The following is a 17,050-nucleotide window of genomic DNA, read 5'->3' on the forward strand; positions in this document are numbered from 1 at the left end:
GGAAATAACAAAGGGACGTCTGAACAAGGACGGTGTGGCCCAGGAAGAGGAAGGGCCAGACCTCCCGTCGTTCCCTGACCCAGTGCCTTCCCCTGACCATCTCTTGAGCCTAGTGGATCAGCTCCTCCTCTCCCATCAGACCTTCTCAGACAGTCCTCCATCAAAACAGAAGCCTCCCTCCTCTGTCCTCCAAGCATGGCACCCGTGCCCCTGCCACGGCACACAGACTTCATTCCCATCTTCAGTTAAGGCTGCTCACATGTCTGTGTCCCATTGAGGCTACCCTCTTAAAAGCAGGGGCTGCATCTCATTCACTTCTGTATCCCCCAGTGGCCCAATTACTCACACGAAGTCAACAGGTATTCAAAAATGTTTCTTTTTATTGAATTCAACGAGAGATGAAAGTAGGGTGAAGTGAAGCCCATTTATAAACAGGCACACACATTGGAGGTCACTCATTTGGTAGTCATTTTATTGGATGCTTACTGTGTGCCAGGCCTGAGTCTAGGCTCTGAGGACATATCCGTGAACAAAGCAGATAAAAATCTCTACCCCCGTGAAGCTGACACTTAAGATCTATCATACGGAGTAGGATCAGCAATACATTTACATAAATTCAACCATACCTATCAGCATAGTGAAGAAAAAGGGGAAAAAAAAGACACATTTAAGTACTTTAATTATTGGTACTACAAAAGTCTACTGTTGATATGTAGTCTTTTATTATATATTTCACTTGCTATAGTCATAAAATATTCATGTATCACTTTACAGCCATTCTACTTGTAAGATTATATAGAGAACTTTATTGGCAATTTCAGAGATTTTCACGGATCATATTGAGCATGCTTGATTCCATCCTTAAGCACAGTCCTTAAAACCTACCCATCTTATAAATTGTGACTCTACTGTATCAGATGGAAACTCGGAGGTTGTTGGGCAAGGAAGAACCATTCTAAGTATCTGAGCATGAGAATAATGACATGATAAATTCATGTCTGGTTGGCTTAGTCTGGTAACAGGGAACAAGAGATAATACCTTCACATAAATACACATGGTCAGAATTCACATCAAGAATTAAAAAAAATAAAAAAGAACAGTTCATGAGTCATTTCCCATTTTCTTAAGACAACTAAAATCGTAAGACCTTGATGTCAAAAATATTTATAATCAACTTGATTATAAAATCTAAAAGAAAAAATCTTAACATACTGGCTTATTCTGACTAAACCTTTATCATTTTCATACATTTTTTTCAAAGAGTATTTAAAAACAACACCAAGTTAAGAAAAATTATTTTTAAATTTTGCAATAATTTTACTTTATATACATTAATACCAATCATTTAACCCTGAAAACATTCTTCACTTGCACAATGTAAAAAAATTGGACAGTATGTAACTAGAAATATTCCATTATCATAAAGCTACAGATTTGTGCTCTGAAGAGCAAAGTTAGAAAGCAAAAATAATAACAGTGATAAGCACCAAGACAGAACTTTTTTGCACTTAGGGCCTGACTGGTTGTATTTAAACATAACCTCCACCAACAAAGGAACAAAATGACACCTTATTTAGCAAAAACAAAACAAAATGAACAAAAATATAACATATAGAGGTCTGGAAACAGTGAAGAATGCCCACTTTAAAACAATAAGATCAATCATACCTGTTTTTTAATTAACGTGACATTTGCAAAACTAGATTCATGTCACTTTAGTTCATTTTATATAATTCAGACTGCTCCATTTTTGTTAATGTGCTGTCACCCTAGTATAAATAAATATGCTGACTCATGGGAATCTGCTGTAATGAATCGACACCATTATAGCTAGAAGACCCAGTAGCTCTAACAATCTTAGTTGCAACTTATTCCAACTGGTGAAACAGATTATTTACGTGTTAATTTTTTAAAACCCTGGCAGATGAGATATGGATTGAATGAATGAGTGTGTGTGTGTGTGTCTGTGTGTGTGTGTCTGTGTGTGTGTGTGTGTCTGTGTGTGTGTGTGTCAGAGTGCTTCCCAGACAGGAGTGACATGCAAACAACCATACACAATGGCTCCAAAGACTTGGGCAGCCAGACACTGAATTTCCCCCCAAACAAACGACAGGGGATGTTAAGGGGTGTGTCATCACCACGTGGAATCAGCGACGGATTTGGAACTAAAAGGCAGGATGCCTCAGGCACGACGTTCCCGTGACACTGGAGGATGTGAAGCAGCAACAGGGATCAGGCGGGTGTCAGGGACCATGGACTCTGGCTGCACGTGGAGGGTTTCCCTGGGTCTGCAGCTGAGGGTCCCCTGGACCTTGCCCACAGGGCATCTGCAGGAGCCCAGCAGTGGCCCTCCACTTCTCAGTGAGGATGTCTCAGGGAGCCCAGAGTCTCAGCCTGAGCATTCCCGCCTCCTGCTCTCAAAGGTTTTCTCAGTACAGATACCACCCCTTTCAGAGGCTTGGCCAAAACCCATCAGTGACCTTCCACTGCCAACTCAGCCTTGAAAGCGGCCCTCCTCCTCTCCCTGTGGTGTCCCTGAGTTTGAGGTAATGCCAACGGACTGCACGCCGTGTTGCAGTAATGAAGTCCACTAGAAAACTCAAGCGATCTGGATTCAGTATTTGCCAGTCATCTCAGTAATACTTTCTAGTGAGAGTTTCTCCACACAACTTATAATGTGTGGAGTAAAGGAAAAACATATTGCTAGAGGATGATAGAAAGAGTTTTTAAAAGTTCAGCAGTGAAACTCCTTAAGGGAAGGAAAAGGAGACATATTAACATTTCAACTTTCTATTTGTCCATCCTTGGCTTTGAGGTAAAAGAGCACCAAGGTTCATGTAAATAAAGCTAGTTAAAAGTTCTTCCAGGCCCCTCCACCCACACAACAATCTGAGGGAAATCCTGAACCGTCTACTTCCCAATTTTGTAACCGTATCTCCAGGCATGTCCATACAGCTCTTTAATTCACTAGCAAAATCCACAGCAGTTTTTAAAACAGAATGACATAGTTGCATTCTTTAAATGCCAGTCATGAAATCATCACTTAAAAAAAAAAAGAAACTAGTCAGATTATATATATGGAAGTCAAGCAAAATTCTCTCTCTTTTTAAGCTGCTTTATTTGGTCTGTTGAAGGCATGCCTATGGCTGCTTCTAAAAAGCCCTTAGGAAGAGCCTCATGTGACATCCTGCAGTTGGATATTGTCAGGTTCTTAAACTACACTGTAGGTCTAAACTTCTTCATGAAAACCCCCCAAAGGTGCACACTAAATGCAAAGAGAAACTTCTTTTATAATTCAGTGAATTTCAGTCACACCAAAATAATGATCTAACCTGTCCAAACACACAACTTCTCTTTCCTCCACCATGAACTAAATTCTTTTCTTTAAAAAATGGTCAGATTTGAAGATCGAGTTAAAATCCACAAAATTTCCAGTTAAACTCTGAGGGTTTCTATACAACAGTAGCATGATTTTGAATTCATATTGGCATTCAGCTTTCTGTAGTTTCCTATATATATCCTAGAGAAGCTTCCTGGATCATAATATTTAGGGAGAAATGAAAAGGGTCTTGTAAAATACTGCAAAGTTCCAGTAAATTCTGTTTATCAGGGTTTACCCTTAGCTCAATGGCATTCAACCTCTCCATGATGCAAGTATATGGATAACAAGTTATTTCAGATATAAAACTCTTAGCTCTGTGTCATAAATAAATTTGGGTAAAACCGCAAGCCTTCCACTGAATCATCTCGGCAAAGATGGCCCATCTTCTCAGCAAGAAGCAACCTAAGAGTCAAGGGGAAAAAAACCACCATCATCCATCTATCCATTCAGAAACACAAATGATAGCTATAAGTGAGCAGCAGAGACCTCGCTTACCTCTCTTTAGCCAGAAGGACAGACATTCCCACGAGCTTAGCAAACTCTTCTGATGTTAACGATCCCTTCTCTGAAACCTAACAGAAACACAGAGCAGGGAAAAAAATGTGATCATTTAGGCCACCTCGGTACTAACCTGAGGAGAATATCTACGCGTATACTCCAGAAATAATTGACTGGATTTTCTACTAAAATCACTCTAGAACTAAATCTTCTTCACTAATGCTTAAGTCTACAAAAGTGGAAGGACCCAAAACAAACACTGTAGACTAGAACACTGTGTAAGAGGGCTGTGTGTATGTGTGTGTGCGAAATCACGAAAGTGGTGTCCAACGCTTTGCGACCCCATGAACTGTAGCCCTCCAGGCTCCTCTGTCCATGGAATTTTCCAGGCAAGGACGCTGGAGTGGGTTGCCATGCCCTCCTCGAGGGGATCTTCCCGACCCAGGGATTGAACTGGAAGTATCCTGCATCAGGAGGCGGGTTCTTTACCACTAGCGCCACCTGGGAAGCCCAATAAAGGCAATGTACTTCATAGTCTGAAAAGGAACACACAACAAATTCTAACTGAGTGCATAGTACATGCTCCAGTAAAGGACCCTTATACATAGGATTGGTTTTAAGTATGTGATCGGAATATGTATAGTCTGGAAACTTTCATCGAGTTTAAAATAAGAGGTATAATAAATGTGAGTTATTCTAATTATACAGACTCACCACAGAAGCTAACAGGCAGTAATATTTCAAGGTCCTAACAAATAATCAGTTTGGCCAGCAAAATCCACCTAAACTACAGTTGCTTTCCATATTTTTTGAAGCAATTATTTTACAAAACAATTTGCAATGTTTACAATGCAGCTTACGTGGGTATGACTAAAAGAAAAAGTTCAATCATGGGTAACACTCTGACAAAGTTAAAAACTTACTCTCAAGGCTGAGTTTCAAACAGAGAGGGAGTAAGCACCTCCATCATCCTAGCTCCTCTTACTTACAAGATGTTATGAGTGTTGGCAAGTTTCAAAGGGCTTTCAAAGTATAAATGTGATGAATAGTCACTCATTGTTAATGATCAACCGTTTTCAGTTGGGTCTGTGAACATTACTTTTTAGCAAAGTTAAATTCAAAAGGAAATCCTGTTTCTCAAGTTGCTAAGCACTGGGGTCTTCAGGGGGCAAGCCCTAACGAAGGAGGGAGGAAACTGGGTCCCCATACCGTCTCCAAGGCTGAGGCCACCATTTCCTCCTCCTTGTGGGACTGAAGTTCAATGACCATGACGCCGCTGTCAAACACTCGGAGTCTGAAAGTCGCAGAAGGGAAAACAAAGCTGTGACCATCTGGGATCTTGGACCCTCAGGAAGGCGAAAATATTTTTTTACTTTCATTTATGCCCAGGTCTGAGGGCAATATTAACACAAAACAATATTTCAAATATAACGACCATGGGCAATTAAGGCATAACCAAAAAAGCTCATGAATAAACAGTTAACGAAATTCTGAACTATAATCCACATGCTAAGTAAAATACGCCTGGCTACTTTTTTTAAAACCTGAGGATAAGGAAAATACAATTCACAGCTGAATGTTTGTACTTCCAGGTCTCCAGAGACTAAGACCAAAAAAAATGTGTAAGGACAGAAAGATTGGTCACTGTGACCTCATGGGAGAAGCCCACATTGGCAAGAGTCTGACCACCTGCCCCTGAGGCCCTGCACAGCCCTAGGAAGGATGGAAGCTGGGATGACAGGTGTCCATGGTGCCAGGTGATTTCTGCCCACATGTGAGAGAAACTTCCAGAAGAGTGATGTATATGCTGGCTCACCATGCAGGAGGACAGACCTACAGGGCTGCTCTGTCTACTCAGGATGGAATTGTGACAACAGATGGCAAACTTCCCGCAAGGTTCTTTTACCTGAGAGGTAATTTCAGTGCTTCCAGCATCTTGCACGCATTCACTAAATCTTCCGGTGAAAGCAACTAGAGAGGGGGAAAAGAATCCAAGTTTACCATTTACACTGCAAATTTAATAGAGCAATGCTATGTAATTATGACGACCACTCAAACAGAAGAGGTAAGTGTAAAATGATCGTGCATCGAGGATTTTAGGTGGCTTAGTCACTTACAAGGCAAAAGGGATTAACAAAGAAGCAAAGATGTCTATTCATTAGAGCAGTGCTATCCAAAGAAATATACAAGTCATATATGCAGCTTAAAACCTTCTAGTAGCCACGTTAAAAAATATGCAGGTGAAATTAATTTTAATGCATATATCTTATTCAACCCAACAGAGCCAAAAATTCGCCATGTAACTGATATAAAAATCATTAATAAGATAGTTAACACTTCTTTATTCTACACAAAGTCTTCTAAATCCAGGGTGTAATTTACACTTACAGCACACTTCAGTTTCGACTACCTGCATTTCAAGTTCACGATCGTCACCTGTAGCTACCTAGTGGCTACCCTCTGGATCATGTGGCCTTGAAGAATCAGCTCAGTACGGTGGTGACCAGCAGTTGTGAGTCACATGGAATAGCTCCGGAGCCAGTCCAGCCTGGGTCCCAATCTCTGTCAAAAGACTGTCTCCAGGTAGAGCCATGGTCAAGCTTTTGAATCTTTCTGCGCCTCAGTGTCCTCATCCCCGAATTGTCCCCCAGATGGGGAGAGTAAAAGTAGCTACCACACTGAGTGATGAGGAGGATAAACAGAGAACACGTGCAGAGCGCCTGGTGGATAGTAAGTTCCCACTGGGGATGATTACTATGACTGCTCAAATAAAAACACAGAACAGAGGGACCTCCCTGGTAGTCCAGTGGTTAAGACTCCACACTTCCAATGCAGGGGGATGTGGGTTCAATTCCTGGTTGGGGAGCTAAGATCCCGCATGCCATGTGGCACAGTCAAAAAATTTAAAAAACAAAACAACACAGAGCAGAGCCTTGGCTTGGGGTACCCGGGTGAGCACTGGAGACACACGTGTGAGCTATCTGTGTGGAGGGCAGAGAGAGTGCACAGACAGACCCTTAGAGGCTAAGGACATGCAGGTGGAAAGGACAGCGAGAGCTGAGGTGTAGCTGGGGATGACTCTAAGCCAAAGGAGCAGGGCCGCTTTCCTGCTGTGTTATCTACAGGCAATCTGAGTCCAGCCAGGTTCATTCAAAACAGTGAACAATCACAAAGTAAGGGCACCAGGCATAGTCTTGCTCATCATGATACAAACACAGGCTATTAGAACTTTAAGGTGTCACTCACTCTAAACCCTATCTTAAAGGTAAAAAACCTGAGTACCAGAGAGGTTAAGGAAGCTACTCAAAGTCACTGAGCAAAACCAGGAACAGAATCAGTGTTCTTTTCACTGCACCACACTGCTTCTTAAAATATCAATACTTTTGATGTTCACAGCCCTTCCTCGGATTGTATTCACTGTAGGAGAATTTGTATTCTATCAAGAAAGTCTATATTTAGCTAAAAGCACATCTAAATATTCTTACTTCCATTCCTCGAGCTCGGTTTACTAAACAGTACACCTCTGTAAGTGACATTATTCCCCCTCGTTCCTGTTAAAATATGAAATAAAAAGAAACATTGTAATTAGCACTAGTTAGCACTTCCTAATAGAAATCATAATCAGAGCGAAATCAGAAATTATAAAATTTCTCAAGAAGCTTTTGAAAACTATATTTACACACCAGGAACCTGTTCAGATACCAGGAGGCACTTCAAATTCCCTATTTGGACATTAATGCCATAATTACTGTTTTAACATTTACTTAAATAAAAAGAGGGGTTGGACACTATGTTTCAAAAAGTATATTTAAATGTTTTAAGTTATTCCAGCTAATAACTAAATAAATGATGGAATTAAATAAGAATATCACCATTTTGCAACCCCTAATGAAGTAACAGCTATAGATAATGACTGTCAGTAGCTGTTAATATCACACAAAAAAAGATAATCAGATATAACACACCTCCTGATGGAAATGCACAAAACCCTCTATGAAATATTCTTATTAGGACAACAAAAAGAACTTCTAGACATAACTACCAATTTACAGGGAACACATAAGACAGTGAAGCATGGTAACTTACAGTTAGCAAAATCCAACTCTGAAACACTCTATAAGATAAACTACTAGCTTCTTCAGTAAATAAATTGTATGATGGGAAAAAAGAGATGGGAGAAGGAAAAACCCATAGAATTAAAAAAAATAAAAAACACCTTGAGAGAAATCAAACATTTGCAATGTATCTTGGCTTGAACAAATCAACTGCAACAGAAAATGTGAATACTAACTAGGTATCCGATAATACTAAAAAATTATTTTTAAATTTTTAGGTGTGAAATGGGATTATAATCACATTTAAAGGCATCTTTATCACTATAATTACATAGTTAAATGTTTACAGGTAAAGGGATATGATGTCTGGGATTCACTTTAAAATAATTTTGAGTGGAGCTGGATGATGGGGACACAGGGATTCATTATGCTATTCAACTCTGTCATATGTTTGAAATATTTAATACAGGTGCTTTAATAAAGTTTTGATTCCCTGAATAATGTTAAACTAGAATATGAAACTTTATTATGAAGTTATTAATACTACACAGTATATGAAAAAATGTGTCTAAAATATATACAGATTATATATTTCCTTTTGAAAATAAGAGATAATCAAGACTTTTGTATCAAACAGATTTAGGTATCTGAAATGGAAATTAAAAACAATTTAGAAAATTATTGAATTACTGAACTAGATTATTACTGCAAGGAAAAATAACATGTTGGTTGAATAGTAGCCACATCATGAAAGGAGTTAAGCTCTTAAGACCTCTGATGACACAAAAATAATTTAACACAATTTAAAGAGACCATTAAGATTTTGTTTTTACCTCCAAAGGTGCCTGCAGTATTCCAGCCAGCTGTTTGGCCAGCTGCATGTGGTACTGTGTGCCTGAGCCGTAGGTTTCCCTGGTAACCGGGTTAGCTATCCCCATGCTCAGCAAATAGGATTTAAACCTGATGGTCTATAATGAGAGGAAAAGATACACAAAAAGACTATGCAGATTTAGTCTCTACCCAGCATGTGAAATCCAGCAGACATTCAGTTCCGCCAGATTATTTCTATATCTACCCATCTCTTCTGCTGTGTTTCTATGCTGTGAAATATATGAGTGGATTCCTAGTATTTCCTGGCATAAATCAGATTATTACTCTTCTCCTGCCTTAGAATTTCAGTCTCTATTTACCCCACAGGCTTGGTGGCAGAAGAGACTCAGATAACAACCATCCTCTGTTTAATGTCAACAAAGTGATAAAACCAAAAACCTAGGAAAATGGCTGTGACCAGACTTAGACAAATTTAATGAAACATATCAAACTTAAGGGTATGTGTCAAGAACAATCACTTCTTCCACATTTCAATATCTCTTATTTTCTACACTCCAGGAAAAGTACTGAAATATCCTTTAATTCCGCAAGAGCTAACAAAATTTTTATGGCTGACTTTTTCTTCCACATTGTCATAAATCCTCAAGTCCTAAAAGAAATCAAACACTATTTTAAGAAACGGCATGCTGGTAAACCACCAAAATGTCCTTGTGTTATGTCTGTAATCCAGTTTCCAGTGCCTTAAGGAAGAGGCCTGCTTACCTCATCTTCTGTGATGTCACCCTGCTTCTCTTTGATCTTGTTAGCAATGCACTTTGATAACTCCACCATTTCCTTAGCCTGTTAAGAGAACAGAAAAAGAGCCAAAAGAAATAATGTCCCTAAATGTCTGCTAACAAAATACATTTCCAAAAGTGTATTATAATTGGTATGAATTTAATAGATGTCAATGACATATACCTTGACCATTAGCTTGCTGAGGTCTTCGAAGGCCTGAAATGAGAAATGAGATTTTGTGGGAATCTGTCTAAAGAAACTGAGGTGTTTTAAAGCAATGAAACACTCTATTTTCTTCCCTATGATAGAAATTTATGAAATTTTCTGACATATCAATTTATTTATATGAATAGTTATATAGTCATAAATCTACCTTACCCTAAAGAATTCAGTTTAGCTTAGAAGCTGTCAAATTTCTAAAACCAACTGCAGAAAACAAATTTTCAGAAAGAAAACAGTTACTGGTTAAACAAACAAAAGGTAACATAATAGTTTAGAAAAATATTATTTCTTTGACACAAGAAAATTTGTCACTGGTTTTTCCCAGATAAGAGGTCAGGAATCACAGGTGTTGTACAGTTTTCCTGGCCAAAAATGGCAACATGCAGCTGCAGGAATACTTCTTTGGGTCCAACAATTTCGGCTTTAATACCAGGTATGATTAACCAAAACCATAAACCTCAGCCTTGAATATTATACAGATTATACTTGTAGCCTTGGCTAAACTGGATATCACAAAAGAACATTTAAATACCACCAAAACATATCTAAATAAAACCCATCAACCGTTTGATTTACTACAGTGAACATCCCCTTCAAAGACTTCTTCAAACTTAATCAGATATATTTATAATTCAAGGATTTGTGGCTCAATGATAAAGAATTTGCCTGCCAATGCAGGAGATGTAGGTTCAATCCCTGGGTCAGGAAGATCCCCTGAAGGAAGGCATGGCAACCCACTCCAGTATTCTTGCCTGGAGAATCCCATGGACAGAGGAGCCTGGCGGGCTACAGTCTATAAGGTCACAAAAGAGTTGGACACAATTGAGCACACACATACTTCCAGGGCAGAATAGCATCTAACTGATGTGCACAGATGTTACTTTTTAAAACCAATTAAGCAGCTTATCATTAACTGAAAACTCTTTCAATCCACCGAGAACAGTGGTCCACGGGTTCAGCCTGGCTGGTGCCCATCTTAATGACATGCAGGAACGTATCCCCCATCTGCAGAAAGATTTTGCTAAAAGAATAGAGTGCTGTGTACAATTCTTATGGTCAATTCACTGGGCTGCTACTGAAAACAAAGGGGAACGAATGTGCACACACCTAACAGGAATTTCCTCAGATAAACAAAAGGCTTAAACACTGGATTCTTATCAGCAGCGGCCAGCAGATGCAGGAAACCTTTTGTGGGAAACTTTGGGCAACGGCCCTGAAACTAAGGCTATTCGAATGTTTAAATGGAGGGCAAATTGCATACCAACCTCATTTTCAAATAAAATTAAAATGCAGACATTTTACACACTCAGACTTTTACTTTGCATATACAGTTACTAGATTTCTTTTACCTAAGTGAAAAGAAAAGACAACATTTCTAAATTTTTATATGGTAAGTCATTTTATTTACTGTATTATATTTTCATAGAAAAAGTCTGCTGAAAGTAATGGTAAGTCTATGTGGAATACACAAATTAACCCTTAATGTGCATATTCCATAAAAAATAAATATAAATATTTTAGTATTTTTTAGTATTTTGGAAGAAGTACCTATAAAAAATTCTAGGTAATTATAAAGCGTAATTAAAAGCATCCTCACTTCTATTTCTATTATTATTCTAAAATTTAGTATTGGTGTTGAACATGTTGGTCGCTCAGTCGTGTCTGACTTTTTGTGACCCCATGGACTGTAGCCCAGCAGCTCCTTTGTCCATGGAATCTGCCAGGCAAGAATACTAGAATGGTTTGCCACTTCCTACTGCCGGGGATCTTCCCAATCCAGGGATCAAACCCACATCCCCTTGTGTCTCCTGCATTGGCAGGCGGGTTCTTTACACTGCGCTACCTGGGAAGCAGTGCGAGGACCATCCGGTGAAGAAGTCAATGACCTGCACAACAGCCCAATGCCTGTGTAGACTCCTCTGACTATGAAACTCTGAAAACCACACTGAAGTGGAGTAACAGTTCATAAGTTAAGAAAAACACTATTCTGAACACCAAATTAGTATGGCAGCCTTCAGAAAAAGGAATACTGATAATGCAAAATTGGTTCATTGCTCCATGCCACCTCCAAGTGTCACACAGAAGGATGACTACAAAAGCCACCGCAAGAGGACAACAATAGCACCTTCTGGGTGGCAGAGAGCACTCGTGACATACCAGGAAACCTGAGTTCTCATACCCCTAGTTCCAAGTCTCACCAGCCCTGAGATGATTCCCTCTCTGATAGTAAGAAACCCTCTCATGAGAAAATGCTGGAATTTTATGGGACTCGAGGATTCTGGGAAGATGGGGGCTGTGGCAGCATCATTTTTGAATCTTTCCAAATCCCACCATGAAAATGGGGCAACGAGATCTCAAAACCTCTAAGACCCACAGGCAGCATATACGAAGAAGCTGAGTGACGAGATCTCCACAAGAACCCCAAGACACAAGCTAGTGGGGACAAGCCACCGAGCACCCCAAGAGCTGCCTGATCTTAACAGTGAGGCAGAGAGAGAAAAGGAAAGCAACAGAGCAACTGAGGAGAGGAGACCCCGAACCAGCCAGCAGGCATCACTCGAGAGCAGACGGGCAAACCTGAGGTCAGGGGCCGAAACGGGGAGAGCTCTGCCCACTGCAGCAGTGCGTGCGGGCAAGGGGTCCTCAGGCAGGGCTGAAGCAGCCTGTAAACTCTGGAAAGGGACCCCCCCTACCCTTGGCTTCCCGGCCAGGACAGGAGCCCACATTGGGGAGAAACTACTGAGACAGGAATCAAAACCCGAGTGAGGCAGGGATAACAGAGGAAAGGGGAAAGGGGCAGCTAAAAACAGGGGTGGGTACGGGGCCAGGAAACCACGGACGGCAAGTCACCCCCCAGAGCACAAGAGTGAGCTCTGTGGAGCAAGAGAAGCCGCCCTGAGCTAGGCCTTCCTCTAAAAATTCAGGAAAACTAATTTCACACGAAAATTAGCAAGAGCAAAGTATCAAGGTCAAATCCCACACAAGGTTATTACAAGAAAAAAAGAAAATTAGGAGCCGAATAACATTACAGATAATGAAAGAAAGCCAGAAAGACACGTTCACAGATTGGATCAAAAATGAACCTTCAGTTTCAAAATGAGTTGATAGATGTTAATAAAATGACAGAAGTTGTGAAAGAACAACATAAATCAGGAACGAATCTTTTTAAATCATTTTTTAAATAAAGCCTATCCTAGGGACTTCCCTGGTGGTCCAGTGGTTAAAGCTCTGTGCTTCCAAAGCAAGGGGACCAAATTTGATCCCTGGTCAGGGAACTAAGATCCCATATCTAGCAGGCCACGTGGTGTGGCCAAAAATAAACATATAAAGTGAAAGAAAAAAAAGCCTATACTACTAAATGAACACAAGAGGAATAAACACAATAGCTAATATCTTAAGAGGAACAACAGGTGAAAAAGAGGACATTTTTCTAAAATAAAAAAGCTAAAAGGGGTTGGAAAGAAAGTCACAAAGAGTGAAGACTGGCAACAAAGCTGCAACATACCGCTAATAGGAGTCTCAGAAGAAAACAATACCAAAGCGATTATTGAAAATTACAGAAAAACGTCTCTGAAATGAAAACATGTCTGAAACCAAATACTGAAAGCACACTGTGTCCCTGAGAATAACAATCCAGAATGACTAACACTTAGACATTCTAGTAAAATGACAAAAGCTTTATTTCTTTAAAGAAAACGTCTGTTGAGCATCTAGAAAAAATAGCAAGTGACTTTAGAGAATGGAGAATATCAGGCTTTCACTAGTCTGGCGGCAACACTTCATGTCAGACGAAAAAGTGAAAGTCGCACATTGAAGGCACTCAGGAAAGAAAATGTGAGCCAAGGACTATAAAGCCAGCAAAACTGACCTTCGTGTACAATGAACACAGAGATGCCAGAATTCAGGGAATATTGTTCCCATGAGCATTTTCTGAAACATCTATGAGGGGATGAGCGTCAGACCACAAATGAACAGAGGGAAGTGAACGTAAGGACTGGGGGGTATCACACAGTTATTTGCACGAATGACAGGGGACAGGGAAGAGGGTACATGGTGGCTGAATGCACAGACAGCTTATTAACAGATTCAGCACACCTATGTTTTACATTTGGGAAGAAAGGGAAGAACATCTACTACATATATATATATATATACTTTTCAACTGTTTTAATAATTCTTCGCTAGTGTAGTCCTGAATTTGAATAAGAAGCATCAGTGTGACCTCTTGAGGCACTTTTACTAAAAAAAAAAAAAAAAAAAAAAAATCCTAGCTTTTTCCAGTAGAAAGGGCTACAAATAAAGATCAACTCAATAGAGATGCAAATTTCTAGCAGGCAGATTATGGTTTTGAAATACTACTTCTCCTTAAAAGAAACCTTGACTAACACAAGTATCTGGAACTATTTGCAGTTTGGACTTTATTTGATTCAGGTAAATCTTTGAAATTCTATGAACAGCACTCATCAACGAATTTTACTTACAAACTATTACAAAAATTTTTTAAATTACTTCATAAAATCATTTCATAAAAATGCAAGACCATTTTCATGTAAACATGGGAAAACTGATGCTGTTTTAAATGCATTAACTGACTGCCCAAATCTAATGCACTGCTCATTTTTTAAATTAGAGTTCCTTCCCCTTTACTTGCTGCTGCTGCTAAGTCGCTTCTGTCGTGTCTGACTCTGTGCGACCCCATAAGACGGAAGCCCACCAGGCTCCGTTGTCCCTGAGATTCTCCAGGCAAGAACACTGGAGTGGTTGCCATTTCCTTCTCCAATGTATGAAAGTGAAGTCGCTCAGTCATGTCTGACTCTTAGCGACACCATGGACTGCTGCCTACCAGGCTCCTCTGTCCAGGGGAGTTTCCAGGCAAGAGTACTGGAGTGGGGTGCCATTGCCTTCTCCTCCCCTTTACTTGAATTTCCTCAAATATGATGAGGTTTCAGAAACACTAAAGTGCAAGCTGTTCTCCTAGAAGACGTAATAAGCTGGTCTGAACCACTCTTACTACCTCCGTGCCTGGTCCCTGAGTGGTCCACAGTGCAGAAGCGGGTGGTGTCCAATCAGACTCAAGGGCCGCAGAATAGCATTTGCCCCTTAACTAAGTTAACCAAACATTCAAAATAATTATACAGGGGACCTTGAATTCACTGTGAGTACCATCCAGTCAATGCCACCTAGACTTTAAAATATATGCACAATAATTCATGATGTTTTCTAACATCACAAAATCAATCTTTTTTATTCCTTTCTGGAAAACGTTTTTAAAACACATTTGGGCTTAATTATGCCAACCTGAAGTAGATGCATTAACTGGAAACGGTGGCTTCAGGAAAGCTATATTCCAACACACAGAATGGAAGTAGTCACAGCTGTATCCGAAAGAATAAGCAGGATGGTTGAAAAAGACAGCTGACAGGAACTTGTGTAAGAATTACCTCAGAAATGTTTTTGTCAGTTTCTTTTCTTTTTTCTTCCAGTTTCCTTTCAATACCTACGATTCCTACAGCCCTTATTCTTCCTGGCTAAAAAACAAAAGTAGAAAATAAGACGTTCCAAATAGGAAGAACACACTCTTTTGTAACCCCACCACATTGTATGTTCAATGGTGAGCGAGAACTCACAAAGGACCCAAGAAAAACAGCACACAATTGCATTCAGTTTCCTTTCAAAATGCTTGTCGGTTTATGGCCACACACAATGACCTTCAAATCATTATAAATAAAAACTGAACATAACAATAGATGGCATATTTTACTCTGTATTTCAGGTATAAACTAAATTCCCTCTTCATTTTTGTTCTCTGGCAAGTCATCATGTATGTATCAGATATTTAATAGGGTCTCAAATGTGCAAAAAATTAAGAGTTAAAATTCTGACAGTTATTACACACGCAACTTTTACACATTTGAGAGTCTGTCCAGAGTTGGTGGTTAATGAGACTGGCCTGGAAAATATCACCCCGTGGTACTACTGTCTGTTCTCTCAGATGCCACACTCATTATGAACAGAATGCCAGAAGATGGAATCGAACTTCTGCCACCCTGAAATTACGTTGGTAAGTAGTTAATCATGTGTTATTTCCAAGTGTCTACTGTCTATAGAGTACTAAGTCAGGTTCTGTGAAAATAAGGTTCTAATTAGAACATCATTATTTTGCTTCTGGCGAGCTCTATAATCAGAGAACCCTTTTTTCTTTAATGAAGATGCAAAGACAGAGCTGAAAACACTGGATTAGAAAAAGGTTGAAAAGATACCTGGGGTCCTCGATTTGTTTGTAATGACTGGGGAACTGGCATATTCTCCCATCTTCGCTGTGTCATCTCCTCTGACAGACGCCTGTAAAACTGTTATGCACGTACAAACACTATTTTATTTTTTTAAATTTAATTATTTTTAATTGAAGGGCAATTGCCTTACAACACTGTGCTGGCTTCTGCCATACATCAACATGAATCAGCCATAGGTATACACATGTCCCTTCCCTCTTGAACCTCCCTCCCACCCCCCAACCATCCCACCCTTCTCAGTTGCCACAGAGCCCTGAGCTGAGCTCCCTGCGTCACACAGCCAATGTCCATGGCCTATCTAATTTTACACATGGCAGTGCACATGTTTCAACGCTACTCTCTCAACTTGTCCCACTCTCTCCTTCCCCCGCTGTGTCCACAAGTCTGCATTTCCACTGCTGTCCCGCCAATAGGTTCATCAGTACCACCTTTTCAAGATTCCACATATATGTGTTAATACATGATACTGAATCAGGCAGGCTGCGGCATCCTCATACACATCATTACTTAACATTTGCTTAGCTGAGAGGTCTGTTCGGTCATTTGTGACAAGCCTAGAATTCTCAGAGACATCAAAGGAAATCAGAGGAAGTTCTTTTCTTGGATCGACTTCAGAAAACACAAAGGAATAAAAAAAAAAAGGAACTGACCTTCTACATAAAGTGAACTACTCTCAACAAAGAGATGAGTGACAATGAAATAAATAGACTGACTTTAAACAATCCTGCATGCGTGGATTGTTTTCGATCCATACTGAAATTGACCCAGTGCCAAGAAAAATACACAACCATTATCCATGAAGGAAGCAGAGAATAATCTGTCTAGTTAAAATGTGAGGCCAGATATTAGGGCCAAAACATGCCTATGCTCGTAAAAAAAAAAAAACAACAACTGTATCTTTCAACTACAGTGAGAATGACTTGAGTTGGTCACTTCAATTTGCTCAGAGCCTGTGGATCGAGAACACTGGGTCACATGCTATAAAGAAAAA

The 17,050-nt window shown here is 39.8% G+C and overlaps 1 protein-coding gene across 1 annotated transcript in view; it reads right to left on the bottom strand.

Moving 5' to 3' along the window:
* Positions 1 to 455: 455 nt before the first annotated feature.
* The window catches only part of VPS36 (vacuolar protein sorting 36 homolog), a 33,961-nt gene continuing 17,366 nt past the window's right edge, over positions 456 to 17,050 (bottom strand). Inside the window, exons 5-14 of the mRNA XM_055426182.2 lie at positions 16,027 to 16,116; positions 15,208 to 15,294; positions 9,728 to 9,760; positions 9,530 to 9,607; positions 8,770 to 8,904; positions 7,367 to 7,432; positions 5,788 to 5,852; positions 5,091 to 5,175; positions 3,879 to 3,955; positions 456 to 3,785 (exon numbers count right to left, since the gene is read on the bottom strand). Of these exons, the coding sequence (XP_055282157.2) occupies positions 3,692 to 3,785; positions 3,879 to 3,955; positions 5,091 to 5,175; positions 5,788 to 5,852; positions 7,367 to 7,432; positions 8,770 to 8,904; positions 9,530 to 9,607; positions 9,728 to 9,760; positions 15,208 to 15,294; positions 16,027 to 16,116 (810 nt within the window). The 3' untranslated portion in view covers positions 456 to 3,691. The remainder of the gene's footprint in view (positions 3,786 to 3,878; positions 3,956 to 5,090; positions 5,176 to 5,787; positions 5,853 to 7,366; positions 7,433 to 8,769; positions 8,905 to 9,529; positions 9,608 to 9,727; positions 9,761 to 15,207; positions 15,295 to 16,026; positions 16,117 to 17,050) is intronic.

Source organism: Moschus berezovskii, chromosome 13 (assembly GCF_049115385.1).
Source record: "Moschus berezovskii isolate FMDL1 chromosome 13, NW_MosBer_1.0, whole genome shotgun sequence".
Taxonomy (NCBI): Eukaryota; Metazoa; Chordata; class Mammalia; order Artiodactyla; family Moschidae; genus Moschus; species Moschus berezovskii.